Source organism: Triturus cristatus, chromosome 1_2 (assembly GCF_964204655.1).
Source record: "Triturus cristatus chromosome 1_2, aTriCri1.1, whole genome shotgun sequence".
NCBI lineage: Eukaryota > Metazoa > Chordata > Amphibia > Caudata > Salamandridae > Triturus > Triturus cristatus.
In genome coordinates this window covers 1,145,333,928-1,145,357,673 of record NC_140580.1, presented here as the reverse complement: position 1 = coordinate 1,145,357,673, position 23,746 = coordinate 1,145,333,928, and the positions used below count along the sequence as shown (strand labels likewise).

The 23,746-nt window shown below is 49.6% G+C and overlaps 1 protein-coding gene across 2 annotated transcripts in view; it reads right to left on the bottom strand.

Moving 5' to 3' along the window:
• Positions 1 to 23,746, bottom strand: part of DDX31 (DEAD-box helicase 31) — a 267,577-nt gene that overhangs the window by 172,210 nt on the left and 71,621 nt on the right. For both annotated transcript variants that reach the window (XM_085613914.1, XM_085613915.1), the window contains one exon: positions 18,806 to 18,856. In XM_085613914.1, the coding sequence (XP_085470040.1) occupies positions 18,806 to 18,856 (51 nt within the window). The remainder of the gene's footprint in view (positions 1 to 18,805; positions 18,857 to 23,746) is intronic.

Here is a 23,746-nt window from a genome sequence, read left to right as displayed (position 1 = left end):
GCCGTGCTTTTTTGGGACCTCCGATTTTTTGTCGAGAGAGGCTTTGGCACGGGAGTGTCGGCGCTGAGGGCCTTATGATGTTTGGTCGGCACCGAGAGGGCGGGTTTCGACACCGAGGGCTTTGGTGTTGAGCTCGGTGTGGAGGCCGATTTTTTCTTCGGTGCCGAAGGGTGTTTTTCGGCACCGCTGGTAGGCTGGCTCGAGCCCGAGCTGCCGGAAGGCTTAATAGGCTTCTTTACCGGGCCCGAAGGTGGGGTGTTAGAAGCAGTGTCCTTGGTCTTGCCTAGGCTCGAAGGCGTGACCGAAGCCTTTTTGGGTATCAGCCTGGGTGTGGGAGGGGGGTATAGTACTCACGACCCTCTGCGCCGGGGTGATGTCCTCCACATCTGAGTCGTCGGCCTCGGAAGCACTGACGAGGTCGTCGTCTTCTTCTTCGATGTGCTGCTGTCCCGGAGCTTCGATGTCGTCCCCGAAGATGTCGACTGGAGCGGAGGTCGAGGAGTGCGCCATGTTGCGTCTGGCCCTTCGATCTCGAATGGTCTTTTTCGATCTAAAAGACTTGCAGGCGGGACAGTCTCGAGCCTCGTGTTCAGGGGAGAGGCAGAGGTTGCACACCTCATGAAGATCGGTGTGGGGGAATTTGGACCCACATCGAGGGCACTTCTTGAAGGGAGTTCTTTCCATCAGCCGAGACCGGACCCGGGATAGGCCCGAAGGCCGCCGTCGATGACCGGAATCGAAGAAGTGTCGAAGAGAAGGTGATTAAGATGATTGATTTATTATCTGAAGAATCTCGATGAGCGAGGATTAGCGTCGATTGTTGAACTGGAAAAGTTCGGAACCGGAGCGCGAAGTACTACATCCGAGCCCGATGGCGGAAAAAAACAATCTGAGGATGGAGCTGAAGCCCATGCGCAATACGGACCAAAGGAGGAGTCACCGACCTCGTGACTTCCAAAGACTTTCCAAGAGGAAAAACAAACTGCAAACATCCCGGCCCAACACCAGATGGCGATCTATGCACAGTGTACAATCTGCAGCTCATATGCCTCGAACAGATTTTGTGGATGGACGCTTGGCGGACTTGATGACACCAACTGCTTCAGGAGGAAGATTGAAAGCCATTAGCTGCCTGGGCTCAACCTACACACATGGAGGTGTAAGTTGTGTGGGCTTGAGTGCAAGACTCGGCCCTGCTGCTGTGAAAAGAGGTCGTCCTCCCAAAGGGGCAGCCGGGCCTGAGAACAAATGCCCATCACCGGAAGTTCTGGCTACCACCTTCTCCTCGCCCAGTCTGAGATCAATAGGATGACTAGGGCCTGTCCTCGCTTGATCTTTTTCAAACTCCTAGGCAGTGGATGGGTGAGCAGAAAGGCATAAAGGAGTCCCGAACCCCAATGCTGTTAGAAGGAGTCTCTGAGAGAGAACTTCTTTAAGAACTCCAATGAGCAAACGTTTGGACACTGCACCTTCTCTTGTGGAAATTTAGCTTGCAAACTGAACATTATCTGCGCCATCTTGCCCCTCCCCAGCACCACGCACAGCGAACGCACGGCTGCCATTTTAGGCACCCCACTCATTGTCAATCGCCAGCGCGGTCCTCTTGGCGCTGCAAGCATCCCCCGCGCGCTGGCCACCCCCGCTCTCTCATACAGGCCATAAACCCTCTCCTTCTGCGCGACCCTGCTACGGAACCACATCCGACCGACATCCCATACATGGTCATGCCTCTCCTTTGACAACCCCCTTCCTCTGCACCCCATTGTCCGAACTGGTCCCAGGCCATCACCTAGCCCTGCGGATGCAGTTTATTGCCCCTACTGTAAGGGAAACACCCCGCATCAAAGGGATTACAGTAGATCAAAGCCCCTACCCCCTGAGACCCGGCCGGTTGCACACACCCCCGGGAATTAGCGGAATTCCCTGCTGCGCGATAGCCATCTCCCACTGCGGGTAGGGTGGGAACCTCTACTGTAACCATGTGTGGGATCGGATCTGAGCCGGGGCTTCAGGGGATGTTCTTTCAGGCATCAAGGGAATCTCAAGAATATACTATGTGTAATAAAGCAATAAACCAGTGTATAAGAGACCAGGTCTCAGAGATGCAGTTAGAGCACCTCGTGACGATACCTTGCTGTCAGATCTGATGTGTTCTGCTCCGACGGAATAAAACTTTGTTTCCTGCCTTCCAGTCTCCGGCCCCTGCCTCTTTTATTGGTAAATTATCGAGTGGTATGAGAGGCGATTACCGCCGGGCAAATACTTGAAAGGTTATCGACTGAAACTGCCGCTACCATTTAACAATTGGCGTCCCAAACGTGGGGCCCATCAGCGAAACGTGGATCCAGTGGGAGAGGTCCCGACGACAGAGTGAACGACTGCAACGATCGGGAGAGCTCCTGCCCAATAGACCCTCGTCTGGCAGCCGATCATCCGAACTTCACTGGTTCCGAGCAGACCTCTCTCGAGTGATCTACGGTCCTGACTGGGAACCATCAGGAGTGCCGCGGCAAATACGGAGAGTAGAGGACGATCGGGCGCTGGAGGCGGAAGACGAGAAACTGTCCACGCGGTCCGGGTAAGGTCGTGAAATACGACAAAAGTGCGAAATAATTGATTGATTGTTTGAATACTAGTATTGCTCATTGATTGTTCTCTTTGAGATATTCGCTGTCTACAAACGGGGAGGAGTAGAAATACTCTCTCTCTCTCCCTTTGCAGATAGTGAAGGGTAGGTAACGCAGACTTTTGTCCCCGTTGAAACCCGTCGTGCCTATCTTTATCTCCCCATTGATTGATTGATTGATTGTCCGAACACTAGTTGTTCGATATTGGTTCTTTGGAGGTATTCTCTGCTTACAAATAACGAAGAATAGAGATATTCTGTCTAGTCTTTGCAAGCAGTGAAAAGATAGGTAGTGCTGACTTTTGTCCCCGTTGAAACCCGTCATGCCTATCTTCTCCCCACTGATTGGTAGTTGGTTCTGCCCGGACCGCTTATTAGAGGTGAACCACCCGGCTCCACTGGAAGGCACCCCTAATAAGGACATGTTCACTAAATATGGACTAGTCGCCGTAGCTTATAGCAAGCTGTGGCATAAATATACCAAGAAGGACCCCGAAAGTCAGTGGCCACTGATGGGATCCTTCGACGACCGCAAGATAGAAGCGCTAGAAGTAGCTCTGCGTAGCAATAAGACGACGCCTACTATGCTTGACAGTATTGGCATGTGGCGCAAAGAAGCGACGCAACGGAAAAAGAGGGAAGAAGTAAAAGCAGAAAAGGAATTACGAAAGGCAGCTCACCTTGCCGCTAGAAAGTTAGAAGAAGACATAAAGGAGAGAAGGGAAACTAAACTAAGACAGGAGCCCGAAACCTCAGGCCAGTACGCTGTTAGGACCCCTTCTTTGCTCTACCCTGAGTTGTCCTCCAAGCAGCGAACGAATGACGAATTACTGTTAGGTCCCCCGATCATTTACATGCCCCCTCCGTATGCACCCTCCCAATCAGTAGTGCAACACCCACAACCCCCGAACACGAGCAAAAGCAGTACAGGGGCCTCGGCCCTCACGGCCTCCGCGCCGGCTGAGCCTCTTGTGCCGAACCCAACGTCGACTACAACGCTAGACGACCATGAGATAGGAAAGAAAGAGTCCACCAGAATGAATCGATTAACTAAGGATGAACGAACAGGAATCGACAAGATAGTAAAGGCACTGGTAGGATCCTTTTTGACCTTACAAAAACTAAAATAACGCTAGGAGTTAGCCCTTTGTGGGACATATGAAACCAAGGGAAGGAGTCAAGCTCACGGTCGAGACGACCGCGAGGTAGCCCGACTCCATTACTCTCGCTACCTAAACATGTCTGCCCTACTGCCCACCCCGCCCAATAAGCATGACAAAATCCCGCACAAACGGAAGCCTGCTGACACCCACCATCGACGTCACCAAACTAGGGCTAGATCGCGCACAATTGGGCTATGTTATTTTTCCGATTGCACAGTAACCTCCTTGTGCTCGTCATCAGACTACAAATATGTACAAACACTCCAACGAAGTAATGTAGTTATAACATTTTAATAACTTATAGGATATAACAAACACACCAACAAGGTAAACAGGTTAAAACACGTTTTAAAACAACTATTTACATGAAAGTCTGCTGCAACCTCCATCCCAAAGCCTTAACGTCCACGTGACACCGTCCTCGCCTCTCCTTCCTCGAAATTGCAACATTGGCCTGTTTTGGGCGGTCCCTCTTAGTTGACTTTGGGCTATAAAAGCCATGCAAAAATCCATTGACATCAGTGGCGAGCGATTGTGCGAATAGGCCGGAGGCTATACGAAGCGCCGAAGTTCTGGCAACACCAAGGCGGAGCCCGCCACGCTGTGCGGGCCTTTCCGCTTTCTCTTCTTCTTTCCTTAATGAGGGCTGGTGCCCTGGCGGGGGGAAGCGACGCGGACGGGCCTCCCCCACCACCCCAGGTGGAGGCTCGCCGGGCACCCCAACCGTCTTTGACTCACCGGCCAGCTAAGCTGCACCCAACCGTCTTTAATTCGCCGACCAGCTAAGCTGCACCCAACCGTCTTTCACTCGCCGGCCAGCTAAGCTGCACCCAGCCATCTTTTTCATCGGCCTGCTGAATTTCACCCTGGCACGCTGTGCGGGTCTTCCCAGTCACTTCTTCCTTCAATAACGGAGGGTGCCCTGGCGGGGGGAGGCGACGCGGACGGGCCTCCCCCACCTCCCCAGGTGGAGGCTCGCCAGCAGATGAGGGCACCCCAACCGCATCTTTCACACGTCAGCCAGCTGAGTTGCGCCCTGCCACTTCATTCGCCGTTCGGCTGAGCCGGCACCCCTGCACGCGACCGCCAGGCAACCACCCAGACACAGGGTTCACCAAGACTGCCGCTAGCACCCGACGCGGGGAGTGGGCCCCCGCAGCCAAGTAAGTAGGGGCCCACTCCGATGGTGATACCATCCGAACTGCTGTTGTCGCTGCTACTGGAACCACTCCGGTGGCAATACCATCTGAACTGCCGCTGTAGCTGCTGTTGGCCCCTCTCCGATAGCCGTACCGAAGAGCTGCTGCTACTGCTGCCATTGAACTCCGGCGGTTGACCCCTCCGGTTCCAGGCCTGGCCCACCGTGAGACAATTCTGGACTCGAAAGCTTGTTTGCTAGGGCATGGGCCCCACCCTTGACAGAACGCTCCCCTTAGCCTTGCAGAATTGGTTGGAGTCATTTGACATTCGACTCCTGCGGACTTCCGGTAAGGACAAAACCACCGCCATTGCTCTTTTGCCCCCGGGCGGCAGCCGCCTTGCCTCCGCTTGGTGCAGTGAGAAAGTAGAGCGTCGGCGGAAGAACCCGCCTGCTGCCCCGCCCTAAGAACGAACCATGGCATTGCTACAAGGTTGCAGTGACGCCATGCTGACGCAAAGTTGACGCTAACGAAAGTTCTCGAACTACCGAAAGGAATCCTGGTTCAACAGCTAATTCATGGAAAGACTTAGACTGTGCACTGACCCGACCCCGCCCCAAGATGGCGCTGATGTAGGAGTGGCCTACAACTCCTTGTGGCGTTCCAGTCACGTGACATTTGTGTTAAAAAAGAGAGATATATATATATATATGCGATGCTTACACACATGATGGTGGGGAAAAGGGGGGGAACCGATTTTTATGTTAATCCAGTGTTGCTCATGTTGCTCGACGCCTCTCACACCGTGGCCGGTCTATGGCGGCTGTAGGCCCGTACTTCCATACTGACATTGTTTTAAATAAAGGGCTTCTTAAAAAGGAATTACGAAATCAGTGTCGTGACTAATCATCTGGGTTGTTGAAAGTTTTTTCTTTTAAATAAATGATTGTTACTCCTAAGCGAAAGCATACAGATAATACAGACACAATTTGCCTAAAAATCTTTTTGTTTAACGGAATTTGTACCCATCACGCCAGCCCTTTTTCCAAGAATTGTCAAATCAATAATGAACTATAACTTAAGGTATATGTCGCATGCAAGGTATGGTATCCTGCACCATAATACACGACCAATTGAGAAATACATGCACGACCAGGGAACGCGAATTTAGGAGATGAATGAACTAGAGCATCTTTGCCTCGAACTAAAGAATAATGGGTCCGTGGTATTAACCACCCCTGCGGCTAGCCTGGTACATGGTAGGTAGAACCTTTCGTGTCTGCGCGCGCTGGGGTATTTTGAATACTGCACCTCCCCTCCCCTCTTATTTCCCCTCTATAGGTCACGACGAAGTTCCGACTGAAGAGTGGAGTGGACATGGACCGCACCAAGTTCAATATCAGGGAAAACATAGACAAACGTTGTGAGATAGTGCGTAAAATTACAGACCACCATTGGGAACATGAAAAACTGTATGATATGATTGTGCGTGTGTACTACGATTATACGATATGAATGTGTATGCATTTCATGTTCGGATCACTTGAAGAGAGCGTCATTGTATGATTGAAGTGCGCGTCCACCGATCAAAGGGAGGAGAATAAAGGGTCAGACAACCCATAAGATGAACTACAAAATACTGAAGGTACGCAGCATGCATAGGAATAGAGGACAGGAAAGGAGAGGTCCCCGTGCTCGACGCAGCCCTGAGTCTCCGTCTTGATGCATGTACTGTCACACCCTATCCGGCATTTGTGTGTACGTGATCACCGAATTTATGTCTTTTCCCCGCTTGTGTTTTCTTACATGGAACAGACCCATGCTACTCCATGTTGTGTGTGCACCAAGTGGCCTATTATCTTACCCATCTCTCTCTCTCTCTCGTTTTGTGTCGTATGTATGCCAAAATAGCCTACTTGATGCACGCGTCTCTCTCTCTCTCTCTCTCTCTCTCTCTCTCTCTCTCTCTCTCTCTCTCTCTCTCTCTCTCTCTCTCTCTCTCTCTCTCTCTCTCCCTCTCTCCCTCTCTCCCTCTCTCCCTCTCTCCCTCTCTCCCTCTCTCCCTCTCTCCCTCTCTCCCTCTCTCCCTCTCTCCCTCTCTCCCTCCCTCCCTCCCTCCCTCCCTCCCTCCCTCCCTCCCTCGCAAAAGGCTCTCTCTTGCCCTCTTTTCTTCTTGAATAAATTAACGACATACACCCCTTTGGTAAGTGTATAATTGGCCTGAACACAGTGGTGTTCGAACAAATTGACAGAAACAAAAACGACCATACTTTACCACGTTACTACCTCTCCTTTTTACAAACATTAAGCCTAATCGGCTGAGAAGGAAAGGACAGGTAAGACGACTGATGTCTCCCAATCTGACCCTCAACACAGGGACTATATGTCAGTGGTTTTTGTTCTTAAAGGACACCATCTCCACCACCCAGAATTACCCCTGACCAATTAGCCCGAAATAGAATGTCTAAAGCACCCTGTTCTCCCAGAGATAACTCCAGCCCTATACTAGCCGTCTCAGAGTATCCCGAACGAAACAGCTGATGGCCCTGTTTTAAACTGATAAAGGGTCACCTACTGTATGAAAAGGATACTCATGAACGCATGACAGTAGCACCTCGCACTTACGGGTATTACCAAACCTTGTATTATAAGGCGCAGAAACCGACACCTAGAAGGCCAGACGATGGACAGGGACACCCACAGAACCCTGCACCACAGCAGTAATTAATAGATTAGTAACACGCACATTAACATCAGAGTTAATAGGCACCAATCATGTAGTAACAGATAAGAGCATTTCCGCAACTACTCAGTGGTTGGGAGAGAGAATGAAGTATGTAAATGTCTTCCCTGCCAAGATCTCTAAGACTTTCGTTTCTTATAACCTATTCAAGGATAACCTGCAGCCATCGGAAGAGAGGGGTCGGACGTGACGCACAGTCTGGCTGCGGATCATAAAGCATCTATGACATCGACCAAGGGGGAAGCGACGAAGCAACAAGGGTGTGAGACGAGACACCATTATCAGAACGATGAGCGCGAAGGGCTACTTCGAGGCCCCTGCTCACTGACCAGCGTGCCTGAAGTCTCAACCCGTCGGGCCCGATTGATGGGCCCAGTGCTGAAAAGATTCTGCCCCCCTTTGGTCCGCATTTTTGATCCGATCCCATGCCACCCCATTCTCTCTTCCTCTTTCATTTGGACTATGACTTTGACCTACTACCGAGGAACAAAAGGCCGGCACCCTGTCTCAAAAGTACCTGTGGTGAACTGTGTTAAGGAACAGGACTGTGATCAAAGAACAGTGAGTGGTCACACCCTGCCACGTGAAGAAATCGGATTTGAGCTGGACCTTAGTTCCACCGCCGGTGCTCAACAGTGCCAACGAAAGAAGAACAACAATGAGAGCTTACCAGTGATAGCTCTTTATAAAACAAGGACACTGGAAAGAAGAACCCATGTCAAAGTTGAAAATCCTCTCCCAACCACCTTATTATATTAACTATCTTCTTATCAAGTTTTCATGATGTTGCATCAATCACTTCCGACTATACACTGAGAAGTTAAGAAAATTTAACTTTGTATAGTAACATTCATACAACACCAGCCATGTACACGACTATACTGCAACTTTGAATGTACTTCCTCCTCGCCTACTTTATCAAACTGTATGAGACAATGTACAAATGTGTCAGATTACTCCAGCCTACCCTAACGACTCTGTATCTTTAAAATGTGTGACGAACATTGACGATACTGTAACTGAAAGGCTAACAAAGGTGAATATTGGCCGGACAAGCTGGCGAGATATGTTAAAAGGGAGGACTGTGGAAATTTAGCTTGCAAACTGAACATTATCTGCGCCATCTTGCCCCTCCCCAGCACCACGCACAGCGAACGCACGGCTGCCATTTTAGGCACCCCACTCATTGTCAATCGCCAGCGCGGTCCCCTTGGCGCTGCAAGCATCCCCCGCGCGCTGGCCACCCCCGCTCTCTCATACAGGCCATAAACCCTCTCCTTCTGCGCGACCCTGCTACGGAACCACATCCGACCAACATCCCATACATGGTCATGCCTCTCCTTTGACAACCCCCTTCCTCTGCACCCCATTGTCCGAACTGGTCCCAGGCCATCACCTAGCCCTGCGGATGCAGTTTATTGCCCCTACTGTAAGGGAAACACCCCGCATCAAAGGGATTACAGTAGATCAAAGCCCCTACCCCCTGAGACCCGGCCGGTTGCACACACCCCCGGGAATTAGCGGAATTCCCTGCTGCGCGATAGCCATCTCCCACTGCGGGTAGGGTGGGAACCTCTACTGTAACCATGTGTGGGATCGGATCTGAGCCGGGGCTTCAGGGGATGTTCTTTCAGGCATCAAGGGAATCTCAAGAATATACTATGTGTAATAAAGCAATAAACCAGTGTATAAGAGACCAGGTCTCAGAGATGCAGTTAGAGCACCTCGTGACGATACCTTGCTGTCAGATCTGATGTGTTCTGCTCCGACGGAATAAAACTTTGTTTCCTGCCTTCCAGTCTCCGGCGCCTGCCTCTTTTATTGGTAAATTATCGAGTGGTATGAGAGGCGATTACCGCCGGGCAAATACTTGAAAGGTTATCGACTGAAACTGCCGCTACCATTTAACACTCTGTGGTGGCGAATAGGTCAAGCCAGGGCTCTCACCAATGCTGGAAGATGCCGTGTGCCACCTCAGAGTCTAACTGCCATTCGTGGTCCGCTAGGCAACGTGAGCGGAGTTCATCCGCCCTGGCATTTAAAGATCCTGTAACATGTTGACATCACTTAGAGACACCGGGCCTCCAGGCACTGGACCCACAACACCACACTGCCCTGTTTCTTGCAAAAACACAGGGCGGTTGTGATGTCTGTATCTGCTGCTGTTCTCCCTTGGTCAGGAGATGCGTCTTCAGTGTCAAGCGAATCACTCATAACTCTGACAAGTTGCTGTGGAAGCGAGTTTTCACCAGAGACCAGAGTCCTCTGATCTCCACCTCTCGCATATGGCCGGTCCAATCGCAGTCAAGCACCCACCAATGCACATCTTTCACAGTCTCCTTGGACCCCGGGATGGAATCTGCTAGGTTGCTCTGGTGCTGAACACACTGATGTCCCACCTCGCAGGGTGCAACGGGGGTGGGAGTTTGGGTAGTATGTTGCCCCTGCGAGTCTGAACACACTCAAACTGTTCCTCGGCCTCGTCCTCGAAAGGAGTGTACGTATTTTTGCAGCTGAGGCACATACAGTTGCTGCCCCGGTTTGCTAGTCCCTATAGAAACCTCGAAAGGGCATGCAATGCCCTTGCTCTCATTAAACCTGTCCAAAGCCAAATGAGCCTTCGCTCCAAAAAGCCTAGAACCATAAAAGGACATGTCCATTAGGGACTGCTGTACGTCAGACAAAAACCCCGTGAAGCGAATCCATGTGTGGCGCCAAAGCACCATGCTGGTTCCGACTGCCATACCCGGCAGTTAGTATTGTCCGAACAGGTGTGTATTGTGTACCTCACTGCGCATTGCCATCACAAATAAGATGCTGCAAGCTCCGTTTGATGTCTTCTAGGGACAGTCTTCTAGGACAGCTGGCAAGATGTCAGACACTCTGTTCCACAACGTGTGGGCGACCTACCCAGAATGCATGAGATGTTGATAGACCCAAGCGCATGACCGGCACAGAAGAACATTCTCTTTGCAAATGTTTCCAGTAATTTTCTCGTTCAGGTGGAGTCATGGGGAAGGCCTTTGAATTCTGGCAGCCGGTGGACACCTGTACTACCACGCTCGCCATGGAGGGGTGCTAGAGAAGAGAATCCTGGTCCCCAGGAGCAGGCGTGTGTCGCCTTGACACTTGCCTGTTCACTGAGGGGTAGAATCCTGGTTTTGCCCAAGTGCCCTCCAGGATGTCAATGAGGGCCTTGTTGAAAGGCAGTAAAGGCTCTTGGATGGCCTGAGCTGGGTTGAGGACCTCAGTGAGGACATTTGTTTTCACTTCTTGCATGAGAAGACTGAGGTCCAGGACCTTCGCCGCCCTCCTGGGCACAGTGGCGAAGGAGGCGGAGTCTTGAGTAGCCATTGCTTGATTTGGACTATTATCCAGTATCTGGTGATGTGTTCAGACCACTGTCATATGTCCCCGCATACATAAAAATCCCCTCCATTGTTACCATCGTCCTCATCATAGTGGCTGTATGTTTCTGTGTTGGAATGGGCAGAATGTAGATGGCCAATGAGTAGAGGTTGAGCTATCGTAAGCATGCCTGGTGTCAGTGATGCTCAGGCCGGTGACACTGGTTACCTGTAGTCTACCTGCCTCCCCTTGTCCCTATGAAGAAGGCATGACCAGGCCGGTCTGTGAGGTGACAGTTAATCATCCCATGTAGATTTCTACCCCAACCTCTCTCTCTACTAGACAAAGGCTTAATCACCTCCAAGTAGGCCTAGTGTTTGTGGGAGTCATTTGTTTTACTTGTTGGCCTGCAGGTAATTAACTTGGTCAAGCAGGGTAGTTCAAAGCCCAAGACTGATTAAGGGCTGACGCAAGAAAACACTACTAAAGCCAACGTACACGAAGTAGTGGAAATACAGAGAATTAATACTATATATTTGCTATTGAGACCTTTTTAACATAAGGAAGGAGACTTTGAGCTTTTCTCTATGTTGAGCCAATGCAAAGTAGTTATTTTAATGCAGTTTTTAGGTCTCGCCTAGCATGCACTGCTCTGTAAAACGTATTGTGAGGGCTTCAAAAAGCTCACCACACACACGCTTGTGCGTGTGTGGTCTATTGCTAGCGGTTACCCGCACAGCACCATATGTTTTGAATTATCGTGCCCAGACATGGGCGCGATAATTCAAAACATATGGCCTGGTGCTCACTCTCGCGTGCACCACTCGCGGGATGCTGCATTCCGTGTGTTGCTGGTTACAAATCACCCGTAGCTAGCCTTCTTGATCAGCCCGAGTGAAGTGTGACTGGTTTTATTTCACATTATGAAGGAGGCTTGTTGGTGATTGCGGTGGTGGGCGCACATGCACTACTGAAAATCACTCGGATTTGCTTCCCGCCGTCTGTTCCTTTCACGAGGAGGAAAGAATTGCAGAAATTAGAGCAATTGGGGGGGGGGGGGGGGCCTCGACTCCTTCCTGCCCTGGTGTGTGCTGCCTTCCTCCCTGCCCCCTTCACAACCTCCTCCCTCCCCCATGTGCCTCCCTCCATGGCGCAGCGTGTACAGCAGGCCCCATTCTTGGAAATCTGCGACTCTACATGCAGTGTGAGGCCGTCGCGAGGAGAGTGTGGAGAGGAAAGGGAGGAAGTGACTGCAGCTCTAGTGGAGGACACCTTCCTGCAAGTCACTTGACTTACAAGGCTCGCATAAATCAAGGTTTTGTTTTTCTCTGGCTTGGATTCGGAATTAAAGGGACCACTCCCCTATTTCCCGGGGATCCTTTACATAGAAGAATACTAAGCCTTCCCACCGTTTTCATTACAAAAATGCTCGTTACATTTTCTACCCCCAGCCCCTGCTGTTTCTTTCTCTTCCCTAATGCATTGCTCTCTCTAATCCTGTAACCTCACCCCCCCCCCCCCAGTTTCTTTCCTTCTCTCCGCATCTTTCCTTGAGTTTCGTTTCTCCAGCTTTCTACATTCAGCGGGATAGGCACTGTTTATTTCTGGTCTAAGAAATTACTTCCTGTTACCCGCCTTCAGGCCCCGCCCCCATCCAGCACTCATCACAGCTCTACAGCGAGCCCCAGGGTTACAGCGCACGGACTCGGAGCTCTCTCACCCCCATTAACCCTTTAATTCCACTTAAAACGTTCCCTTTCCGACTGCAGGAATATTGCAGTTTAACATTTACCAGCGTCTTCTGACCAAGAAGAGGTCGAATTTTTCAGTTTTCGAAACCACAAGTGAGAATAACGATGACATACCTGGAAATCATTTCAGATGAACTTGGCCAATGATGTCATCATATAACAAGCATTGGCATAGCCAAACATTTATAAGGTCCAAAAGGCGAGACCTATTGGCTATGCCAATGCTTGTTACCTAAAGGGTCAATACATGGTCAACACAATACATCACAAAACAGATGTAAGCACAATACATTGTCAACACGCGACATCACAAAACAGTTTGCAAGTTTGTTGTGCAACAAGATAGTCCATTACAATTGGGCAATGCACTGAGAAGGAAATGTCACTGTGTTAAGGGTCAAGCAGAGGGCAGACGGGACGTCTTCTCTACTCTGTTAACAGACAGATGGTTAAATACTGGTAGAGTGAAGGGATACAGGTAGTGTATGAAGACACCATTCTTAAGAGGGTGGGTTCACCTTTTTTTTTTGCCAAAAGAGTTCTTTACGTTGCTCATCGTGTGCATGGGTTAGGATGTGTAACTAGGGCACTCAAGAAAGCATAGAAATCCCAACAAGTTTATCATAGGTGAGCCTGTGGTGGGGGATGCATCAAAGCGTTGTTAAGTCGAATGTAACCCATACCGGATGTAAGAAGTTGTTCAAGTCTCGGAGAAGGCTAGAAGAGATGGTACGGAGCAGGCTGGGAGTTAGTCTGCTTCTGTGAGGCCAGTTGCAATCTTCTAGGTCTGATGTCTACTTCAAAGTGAAGATAAGTACTGCATTTATGTGTGTCAGTTACACTGATCCTACAACACCAGTTGTGATGTTAATAAATTGTGAACATTTGTAGGGCCAGCCCGGGTGAGATGTCATGGAAGACAGTACTTTTCTCAGGTTGGAGGATACATACAGTATAGAGTGGGTGCCGGAAGTTAATAATATTCAACGGTTACTAGGAGGACAGCTCCTCCAAATAAATCCAGATACGATTTACAGGGAGCGCAGATATTTTATTGGTTAATGTGATGCCATCCAAAAGGAATGCAGAGACATATACAATCCCTAATTTCTGTAGGGGACAGAAAACCCACAAGAGTATGCTAATTATGGTTGAGCTAATCAAACCACAGCCTATCTATCTGCAACGTCTTCTATATCAGGTTGGTAGGCAATATGCACATTAGCTCTGAACTGAAGATAAAAGCGCTCCAAACCTGGCCCAGTGGCCACAGAGTCCAGCAAGCAGGAATCGGAAGATCTTAGACCGTGATTCTTAGCCACCTGGAAGGTACAGTTGTGGGTGCCCTTGCCCAGATGACAGCCTCAAAAATGAAACTTAAACAAGCATTGGCATAGCCAATAGGTCTCGCCTTTGGGACCTTATAAGTGTTTTGCCATGCAACACTTGATGTTGTTGCACCAAGGATATTGTGCTGGATAACTAAACACTTATTAGGTCCCAAAGGCGAGACCTATTGGCTATGCCAATGCTTTGTTTTGTCTGGTATTACCTCCTTAGTGAGCCTCGAACGCTGCCATTCTAGGCTTATGTTGGAAACACAGCTTGTACAGCTGTTCATAGTGCGCATATGATGTGTCTAATAATGTTGCACTGCTGTAACTTGTGAATCACCACAATACATGTGTGAAGGGAACGCTGCATTACTTACTTGTGTCCATGGCATGTGTGTGATATGTGCGTGAGCCCAGCGTGTACTGCTGTAACATGCGATGTACCATTTGTGTGGTCCGTGTATGGGAGGCTGCAATACTTGTGTCGGTGGTGTGTGCGTGACTCGTTTTCACTGGCAACTAGTGATGTTTTAGACTGTGTGAGAAAAGCTGAATTGCTACTCTCCGTGTGGTATGTAGGATGTCTGTAGGCGTGAAGTGTGCACTTCTGTAACACGTGGAGTTGCTATATATGCTGTGTGTGAAGGGAGCTCGTATTGGTAATATGAGCGAGAGAGAGGGCGAAGCCTGCAACTGACAGGAAAGCCATCCATTCATGAGCAAAAGTTGACTCTGTGTGGTATTGTATACAATGCAGTCTTCAACGGACAGCTGGATATTCTTGTAGAGAGATCCCAAAAAGGAGTAGTCCAGCATCCCAGTGCAAAACAGTCAGTGGATGAAGTGGGCTGGTCCATTGCCGTATCGTGAGGTGGGTAGAAGCAAAATGTGAATGATTCTTGAACAGACTAATGGATGATAGATTTGCTGCTGTTTGAGATGCTAAAGGTACAATACAGCCTCTGCCTGATAATAAAGTGTGCTGTTTATCATGTAGGCTTTAAATAAAAGGTGGTACTTTAGGACTGCACAGGGCAGTAGAAGGAGACGGTGTTAGTGTGGATTGGTTCTTTATGTAGGTCTTCTGTTCTGGGACACTTTGCCTTAATGTTTGCTAGAGCGTGGTGATATAGATTGTGATATGTACGTAAATAAAAATCTATGTCTTATTAAGGTCCTGGGCCCTAGCGCAAGGACTGATATAGGCCCCCTGACCGCTCATTGAACTGTGAAATACAGCAATAATCAAGGTTAGTGAGCCCCTCAGTGTTTGGTCCTGGTGTCACTGCACCTGCTTCACCAATGGAAGCCACGCCACTGTGTGTTGTCTTCCGATTTCTTTGCTTCCTGCATAGACTCTACTTTGTCTCAAGCTCTCTATTATCAGTTACCTTTCTATCATTAGATTTATAGTAAACTGCACCTTATCGCAACTGTTAACAAAGTAGTAACCTGGTGGAAAAGTAGCAAGCACAGTACCCAGCACAACATGCATTGGCAAAGCCAATAGATTTGGTCTATACGAGATCTATTGGCTTTGTCAATGCTTGTATTACTATTGTTTAAATATTTAGTGAACAGTGCATTGAAATAAACTGCATTTTGAGATTTATTAATAATATAATTCATAATGCGCATGGCTACTCCAGAATGTAGTGTTCCAGCACTAGGGAGCGGACACAATAAGCACGAGATAACCCACTTTAAGGGGGGTTGTACTCTAAATAAAATAACCAGGTTTAAAAGATTTTTTAGGGAGATGAGTGAATTAACAGCGAGCAGGAAAGGAGGTGGTGGTTTAAAATTGGGAGATCAGGTTGTTAAAAACAATGGTGGTGGTTTAACACAACTAATGCATGTCGAAGGCAGAGCTGCCGACCTTGGAACTGGGGGACGGGTTGGAGTCTTGGTGCCGGCTCAACATCCAGTGATCCTGGACAAATCACTTAATTCCCCCTCCACCGTGTGCAATAGGGATAACATAAAATGAAAGTGCCTGTGCTCATGTAAAGCACTCAAATATCCAATACGATCGGGAACATGAGTGAGGAGATTCACTTACAAGAGACTTCTTCCCCATTCACTGAAGTGTTGACAATAAACATTTAATGGAGGCAGCTCCTCGCTTGTCTCCAGACAGAGCCAGGAAGCTTTACACAGACCCTGAGCTCAAGCTCCCCTTCAATGACCTCTCCTTGCACCGCCCCATTATAACAAAAAGATCAAAAACAACAAAAAACGACTTTTTTCCCTTTTCTGTAAAACATGCACATGTTCTCAGCTCAAGCACCAGCGCCCAGGTCTCTCCAGTCAGTACTGGAAGCCTCCCCGTTTCCGATCACCGTTGCTTAAGAAAATGTTAAATACAGTTAATCCAATATTAATCGCCTTTGGTGATATAAAATGCGATATTTGCAGGCGGCTATCTAGCTTTTGTAGACAGTGAGCCAGTGCAAACAGCCACAGCCCGTTAGTGAGGAGGACGAGCACGGTATTTTCAACTTTTGAGTGGATTTTGGGGAGCTGAGGCCGGTGCAGTCAGGGTAAGACTTTATTCCCTCAGCAGTCCAGCGCCGGCCAGTAGGTGGGCCTGAGAACCTGTCCAGGGCTAGTTAAGTGAGAACCCCAGGGCTAATAGTGATTTATGGGGAGGGGGCACACTGGCAGAGAAGGGCACGCTCTGGGCAGGAGGTGGAGGGACGACTTTAGAAAAGAAGTTCGATGCATATCCTTCCCGAACTTTTGAGACAATGGGAACAGCAGTCGTTTGGTTACTTTTCTGACTCGTTCTAGTTGCCCTGAATGGAAATTATTCGACAGCAATTTGTGGGAGCCGGTGGCCCCAAGTCGTCCCATATAAGTAGAATCAGGGAATATTTCGAGTTGATGGCGAGGGAGGAAAGAAGACGGCCTGCTAGTGTCCTCGTATGGAGTGCTCCATAGCAAATTTTGAAAAAAATGTCGGCCGCGCAGCTGCAAAAGTGACGCGGCTGGATGAGAAGGGTGGGTGGAGAAAGGAGGGGGGAGTGAGGGGGTAGTGGAAGCAGAGCAAGGCTTAATGAGATAAGCATGGCAGACGGCGGCTGCGCGCGTTCACGCGCACATGCACGTAAGCGTTAGGCCAGGAAACGCTTGTGAGTAGGACTTTGAAAAACCCCTTACTAAAAGTCGAGCAACAGTGCATGCACTGCTGTAGGCTCGACCTAAAAAGGGCAAAATACAGCGAGTTCAACAACCATCTCAGAAAACTAAAATGTATTAAGGAGACATTGGATGTTATCATCCAACGGCTCCCAGAAGTGTAGGCCCCTACTACCATTTAACCACAGTAGGGCAAACATGACCCACAGCCAAGCTCTCACTGCAGCGGTCCACCAAATATACCTCCTGCTGCCAGCCTGCACTCGCCGTGTGCCCTAAAACAAAACTATGTTAGTCTAATATCCCTTTTCTGAGCAAAGACTGAGGGGCACTGAGCCAACACCAACAGATAAAGGCTTTTCTCAGAGCTCAGGCCATTGGCTCTACCATAGCAAACCCTGACAGTTCACCCCCATGACAGCTTTTACCAAAGGGCCCACGGTCATCTGGTTCTGTGTCGACTTGTGTTAAATGTGAGAAGTACGTTTGAGGTCTGATCTCAGCCCCAGAAGGTGCCAGCACAAATTGGCCATCTTTGTTTATTTTTGTTTTAACTGAGGAACCTGAGTTAGATGTAAGTAATCGGTCATTCTTCAGAGAAGTCATAGCACCGGCTGAACAATGGATTACTGACATCCTACAGTATGCCTTTCAGACCACTAACACCACAGTTCTCCAATGGAGGGTAGCAGGGGGCAGGAGGCAGTAACCTGGGACAGTATTCAGACAGGATATCTCCCAGTAACTGTCCAAGCTCACAAGAATAGGCCTCACACACATCTATTCACACTCCCAGAGGGTAATGAGAGTCAACTCCATCAGTTCATGGGACCAGAAGTGAGTGAGGCAGTGAAGCTCCCGTTGGAAACACTCTAAAGAGAGGGGGGGGGACTACTTAAATCTTTCCAACAGAAGAGGCCCATCCTCCACAAGCTGGATGAAGGATGGAAGGATGAGAATGAAAACCGGACAAGTCCACACCACAGAGGGCTCCTGGTGAGGTTTGGGGCAGCTGCTCAGACAGTCTAAGATCCAGATTATGACAGGGTGTGAATAAGCACAGATGATTAATATTAAAGATATTCAGACAATTTTCTTTAGAAAAAACGCCATCCTTACCTAGCAGAACTCATCGGTTTTTGCACCGAGTATCCCATCTGTTCATGCAGTTTATGTGATACGATTAACCCAATAAACAGCTATTAATCTATAGGAGTGTAGAAACCCAAGCAGTGGAAGCGAGCCTAGGTTTTGCGTCACAAGGAGTAACTGTTAGAGTTCAAGTGAAGAGTTTGTGGGTGCATGTAAATACACATAAGTGACCCAAACACAGTAACGAGGACTCCCTGCAAACACTGTGCTAAACACACAAATACTACAATAAAGGCAGTTTTTGCCCAAAGATCTGATTTGCTTAAGGCGATTCAGGGTGCAGAGGAGCAGGAAACATATTTTTGATTTATTCACAAATTCACCCATGATGATAGTGCTGCAAATCAACTTCACATAGTCATGTGTGGGTTCTCTGTCAACGCATGACCACACCAGGAAGCAACATACCTGTACAATCCATGTCACCTGAGGCAGGTCCAGGCCACGCGCTGCGACATCCTGCAATAGAAACATGAAGCACAGTGAGCTCAGAACCTGGGGGCCTGTACCCCAGTCCCCGCCTTGCATGGGGCCATGTGCCCATCCACTTGGGGGCAGGGCTTGTGTTGTATGCAACTTAACTAGGGGCGTCTAGGGCTGGAAACCAGTGACAGAGCCCACATATGACAGAATGAAAATGGCAGCTGGTGTGCTAGCACTGTCTGTCTCTGGAGGTGTAGTGTAATCAATATTTATTAAGTCTGGCTACAAACAACTCTAGCTAATTGAAGACCTGTGTCATCAATCCTTCAAATAAAAAGTACAAAAATGAGTAGTACAGAAAGAAGGAGAGCTTTGGGTCCCTCTGGGTCTGTCAAGACCACGGCATTTAGCAAATGAATAAGTTGTCCCAATTGTGATCCCACTTGGTTTTAGGAATAGGGCATTGTTGTATCTGGTACTTTCTGATTGGCTGAGGTCGTGCCCAAGCCAGATAGAACCTACCAATCCCGTCAGTGATTACACTCACTGTATGCCCGCGCTCTCCCTTGGCACTGAGCAGTCAGGATTATCACAGAGCCAAAGTGCAAAGCATTGGCGCAGCACTCTCACACTCACTGTATGCCCACGCTCTCCCTCGGCCCTGAGCGGTCAGGATTATCACAGAGCCAAAGTGCAAAGCATTGGCGCAGCACTCTCACACTCACTGTATGCCCGCGCTCTCCCTCGGCCCTGAGCGGTCAGGATTATCACAGAGCCAAAGTGCAAAGCATTGGCGCAGCACTCTCACACTCACTGTATGCCCACGCTCTCCCTCGGCCCTGAGCGGTCAGGATTATCACAGAGCCAAAGTGCAAAGCATTGGCACAGCACTCTCACACTCACTGTATGCCCACGCTCTCCCTCGGCCCTGAGCGGTCAGGATTATCACAGAGCCAAAGTGCAAAGCATTGGCGCAGCACTCTCACACTCACTGTATGCCCGCGCTCTCCCTCGGCCCTGAGCGGTCAGGATTATCACAGAGCCAAAGTGCAAAGCATTGGCGCAGCACTCTCACACTCACTGTATGCCCACGCTCTCCCTCGGCCCTGAGCGGTCAGGATTATCACAGAGCCAAAGTGCAAAGCATTGGCACAGCACTCTCACACTCACTGTATGCCCACGCTCTCCCTCGGCACTGAGCAGTCAGGATTATCACAGAGCCAAAGTGCAAATCATTGGCACAGCACTCTCACACTCACTGTATGCCCACGCTCTCCCTCGGCACTGAGCAGTCAGGATTATCACAGAGCCAAAGTGTAAAGCATTGGCGCAGCACTCTCACACTCACTGTATGCCCACGCTCTCCCTCGGCCCTGAGCGGTCAGGATTATCACTGAGCCAAAGTGCAAAGCATTGGCGCAGCACTCTCACACTCACTGTATGCCCACGCTCTCCCTCGGCCCTGAGCGGTCAGGATTATCACAGAGCCAAAGTGCAAAGCATTGGCGCAGCACTCTCACACTCACTGTATGCCCGCGCTCTCCCTCGGCCCTGAGCGGTCAGGATTATCACAGAGCCAAAGTGCAAAGCATTGGCGCAGCACTCTCACACTCACTGTATGCCCACGCTCTCCCTCGGCCCTGAGCGGTCAGGATTATCACAGAGCCAAAGTGCAAAGCATTGGCACAGCACTCTCACACTCACTGTATGCCCACGCTCTCCCTCGGCCCTGAGCGGTCAGGATTATCACAGAGCCAAAGTGCAAAGCATTGGCGCAGCACTCTCACACTCACTGTATGCCCGCGCTCTCCCTCGGCCCTGAGCGGTCAGGATTATCACAGAGCCAAAGTGCAAAGCATTGGCACAGCACTCTCACACTCACTGTATGCCCACGCTCTCCCTCGGCACTGAGCAGTCAGGATTATCACAGAGCCAAAGTGCAAAGCATTGGCGCAGCACTCTCACACTCACTGTATGCCCGCGCTCTCCATCGGCCCTGAGCGGTCAGGATTATCACAGAGCCAAAGTGCAAAGCATTGGCGCAGCACTCTCACACTCACTGTATGCCCACGCTCTCCCTCGGCCCTGAGCGGTCAGGATTATCACAGAGCCAAAGTGCAAAGCATTGGCGCAGCACTCTCACACTCACTGTATGCCCACGCTCTCCCTCGGCCCTGAGCGGTCAGGATTATCACAGAGCCAAAGTGCAAAGCATTGGCGCAGCACTCTCACACTCACTGTATGCCCACGCTCTCCCTCGGCCCTGAGCGGTCAGGATTATCACAGAGCCAAAGTGCAAAGCATTGGCGCAGCACTCTCACACTCACTGTATGCCCACGCTCTCCCTCGGCCCTGAGCGGTCAGGATTATCACAGAGCCAAAGTGCAAAGCATTGGCGCAGCACTCTCACACTCACTGTATGCCCGCGCTCTCCTTCGGCCCTGAGCGGTCAGGATTATCACAGAGCCAAAGTGCAAAGCATTGGCACAGCACTCTCACACTCACTGTATGCCCACGCTCTCCCTCGGCACTGAGCAGTCAGGATTATCACAGAGCCAAAGTGTAAAGCATTGGCACAGCACTCTCACACTCACTGTATGCTCACGCTCTCCCTTGGCACTGAGCAGTCAGGATTATCACAGAGCCAAAGTGTAAAGCATTGGCACAGCACTCTCACACTCACTGTATGCCCGCGCTCTCCCTCGGCACTGAGCAGTCAGGATTATCACAGAGCCAAAGTGTAAAGCATTGGCGCAGCACTCTCACACTCACTGTATGCCCACGCTCTCCCTCGGCCCTGAGCAGTCAGGATTATCACAGAGCCAAAGTGCAAAGCATTGGCGCAGCACTCTCACACAATACATACACCGAGTGTCGCACAAGAGACGTGCTGTATATTAATTAAGAGTGCATTCAACACACACATTAACACAACATAAACATCATGTATTTCTGGGCTTGAATCACACTTGGGCTTCGTACGGATTGTAATATTTCGGACAGTGTTAAAATTACATCAGTAATATGCACAATTGGGAAAAATGCTATTTTACCCCAGAACCCTTACGCGGTGCGATACGTTATCAGAACTGGGCCCACATGATTCAAATTCATACATTTTAGTTGTGCACTCAGGTCACAACGATATCAGGAATGTGTACACACAGGAATTTAGAACACTCTTCAGCAAAACCGTGGGCCAAAGCCGCATAGATAAAACTAATGTCGAAACAGAGTATTTGTTAGGTAAAGAAACAAACCAGTAAAATACTGCTGCATGGTGCAGCTATTAGCAGGCTGTTCTAATGCAGCACGCTCTCCTACACTCACACATCACCGTAACACAGTGCAAAGGATATCGGGAAGTCCTTATGAAGCACACTCGTGCAAACACACGCACTTTAACAAGGTGCAAATGATATCCGGCAAGTCAGTTGATAATATGAATGCGGACTCCGTGGCACACCGGTTACAGTAAAAAAACACCACCCCTTACTATTACACTGATACAAGCTGCAGCAGACAATCTGGTTACAATCAACCCGCTGTCTGGTTCGCCGTATCTCCCTGGAATGAGGCACAACGTTTGGTGCGCGATGATAAAAGTCACACCAGACAATCTGGTACCACACTCATAGTCACAGAATCAGTAGTACCGCACGATGTATAATGAGGCACTACCGCAGATGCTCTCTCCATCAGAGGGTCGCAACCTGTGAACCGGATACCGCACGCAATGAGCATGCAGTTGGTGTGTCGACGGAGCGAGATGTGACATACGATGAAGTGGGCCGAGCTGAGTCCCGCAACTGGTGAATCCGCTCACCACCAATGAGACACTTGTAAGAGCTGCACAATATTTAGCATCACGGCACAATATTTAGTATCACGCTCACACAACCCTGCAGTAAGGATCCAGCAGACCCACACAGTGCAGGATGTCTGGTCCCACGTCCCCACAAGTGTACCTCTGTCCTGCTGAAGTATGGCACCAGGAGTTATTGTGAAGTGTGCCTTTGAAGTTGGGGATGGTTCAGAGGGTTCCCCTTTGAACAGACTTCTCCCCTAAATTTCAGTGCGGTCAGCCAATGAGGCCCTGGAATGCAGATCCTAATCTTTAGTGGGGACACGAAATGGCTTCAGGGGCCAAGTATCAAAACCTCTCCCCCCACAATCTATCTAGCCAGTCCTTAAACAGCAGAGTCTGTCGCTCTGCTTGCATGCCCAATATTTATGGCCGTCTCGGGGGAAGGCACAAATGTGCTCCCCCAAGTGCAGAGAAATGCCCACTTTCTAGGAGTAACATTTCAACGTTATTAATGACAAATCCACCGTTACCACAAGGGAGGATTTGTCACTGTGAATCCAATGATAGTAAACACCATGAGGCTGCTTCACAGTCAGCCACCACTGCAGCTTAAAGTAATCTTAGCCATTACCCTATCTTAACCTATGGGGGAAGTAGACCTCTTATGTAGTGAAAACACACATGGGGTTCTTCACAGTCAGCCACCACTGCAGCTTAAAGTAATCTCAGCCATTACCCTATCTCAACCTACGGGGAAGGCAGACCTCTTATGTAGTGAAAACACACATGGGGTTCTTCACTACCGGGGCAGGGAACACACGTGTACCTGCCATGCCTTTCACCTATCACTTGCTCCACCACCCCAGCGCTCACCCTAGGGGTGCTCTAGTGTTAGTGAAAGGGATACTCAGCATTGGCTAATGGTTTAGAAATACCAACCTGAGCATAAGTGCAACTGCGCACACACAGGCCTGCAATGGCTTCCTCGAGACATGTCTGGAAGGCTATTCTTGTGGGTGGCACAATCAGTGCTGTGTCCCACTAGTAGCCAGTGCAGCACCTACCCTGGGTATGTGGTATACCTCTTTACAGGGTGCTCACAGGTACACCACCTAAAT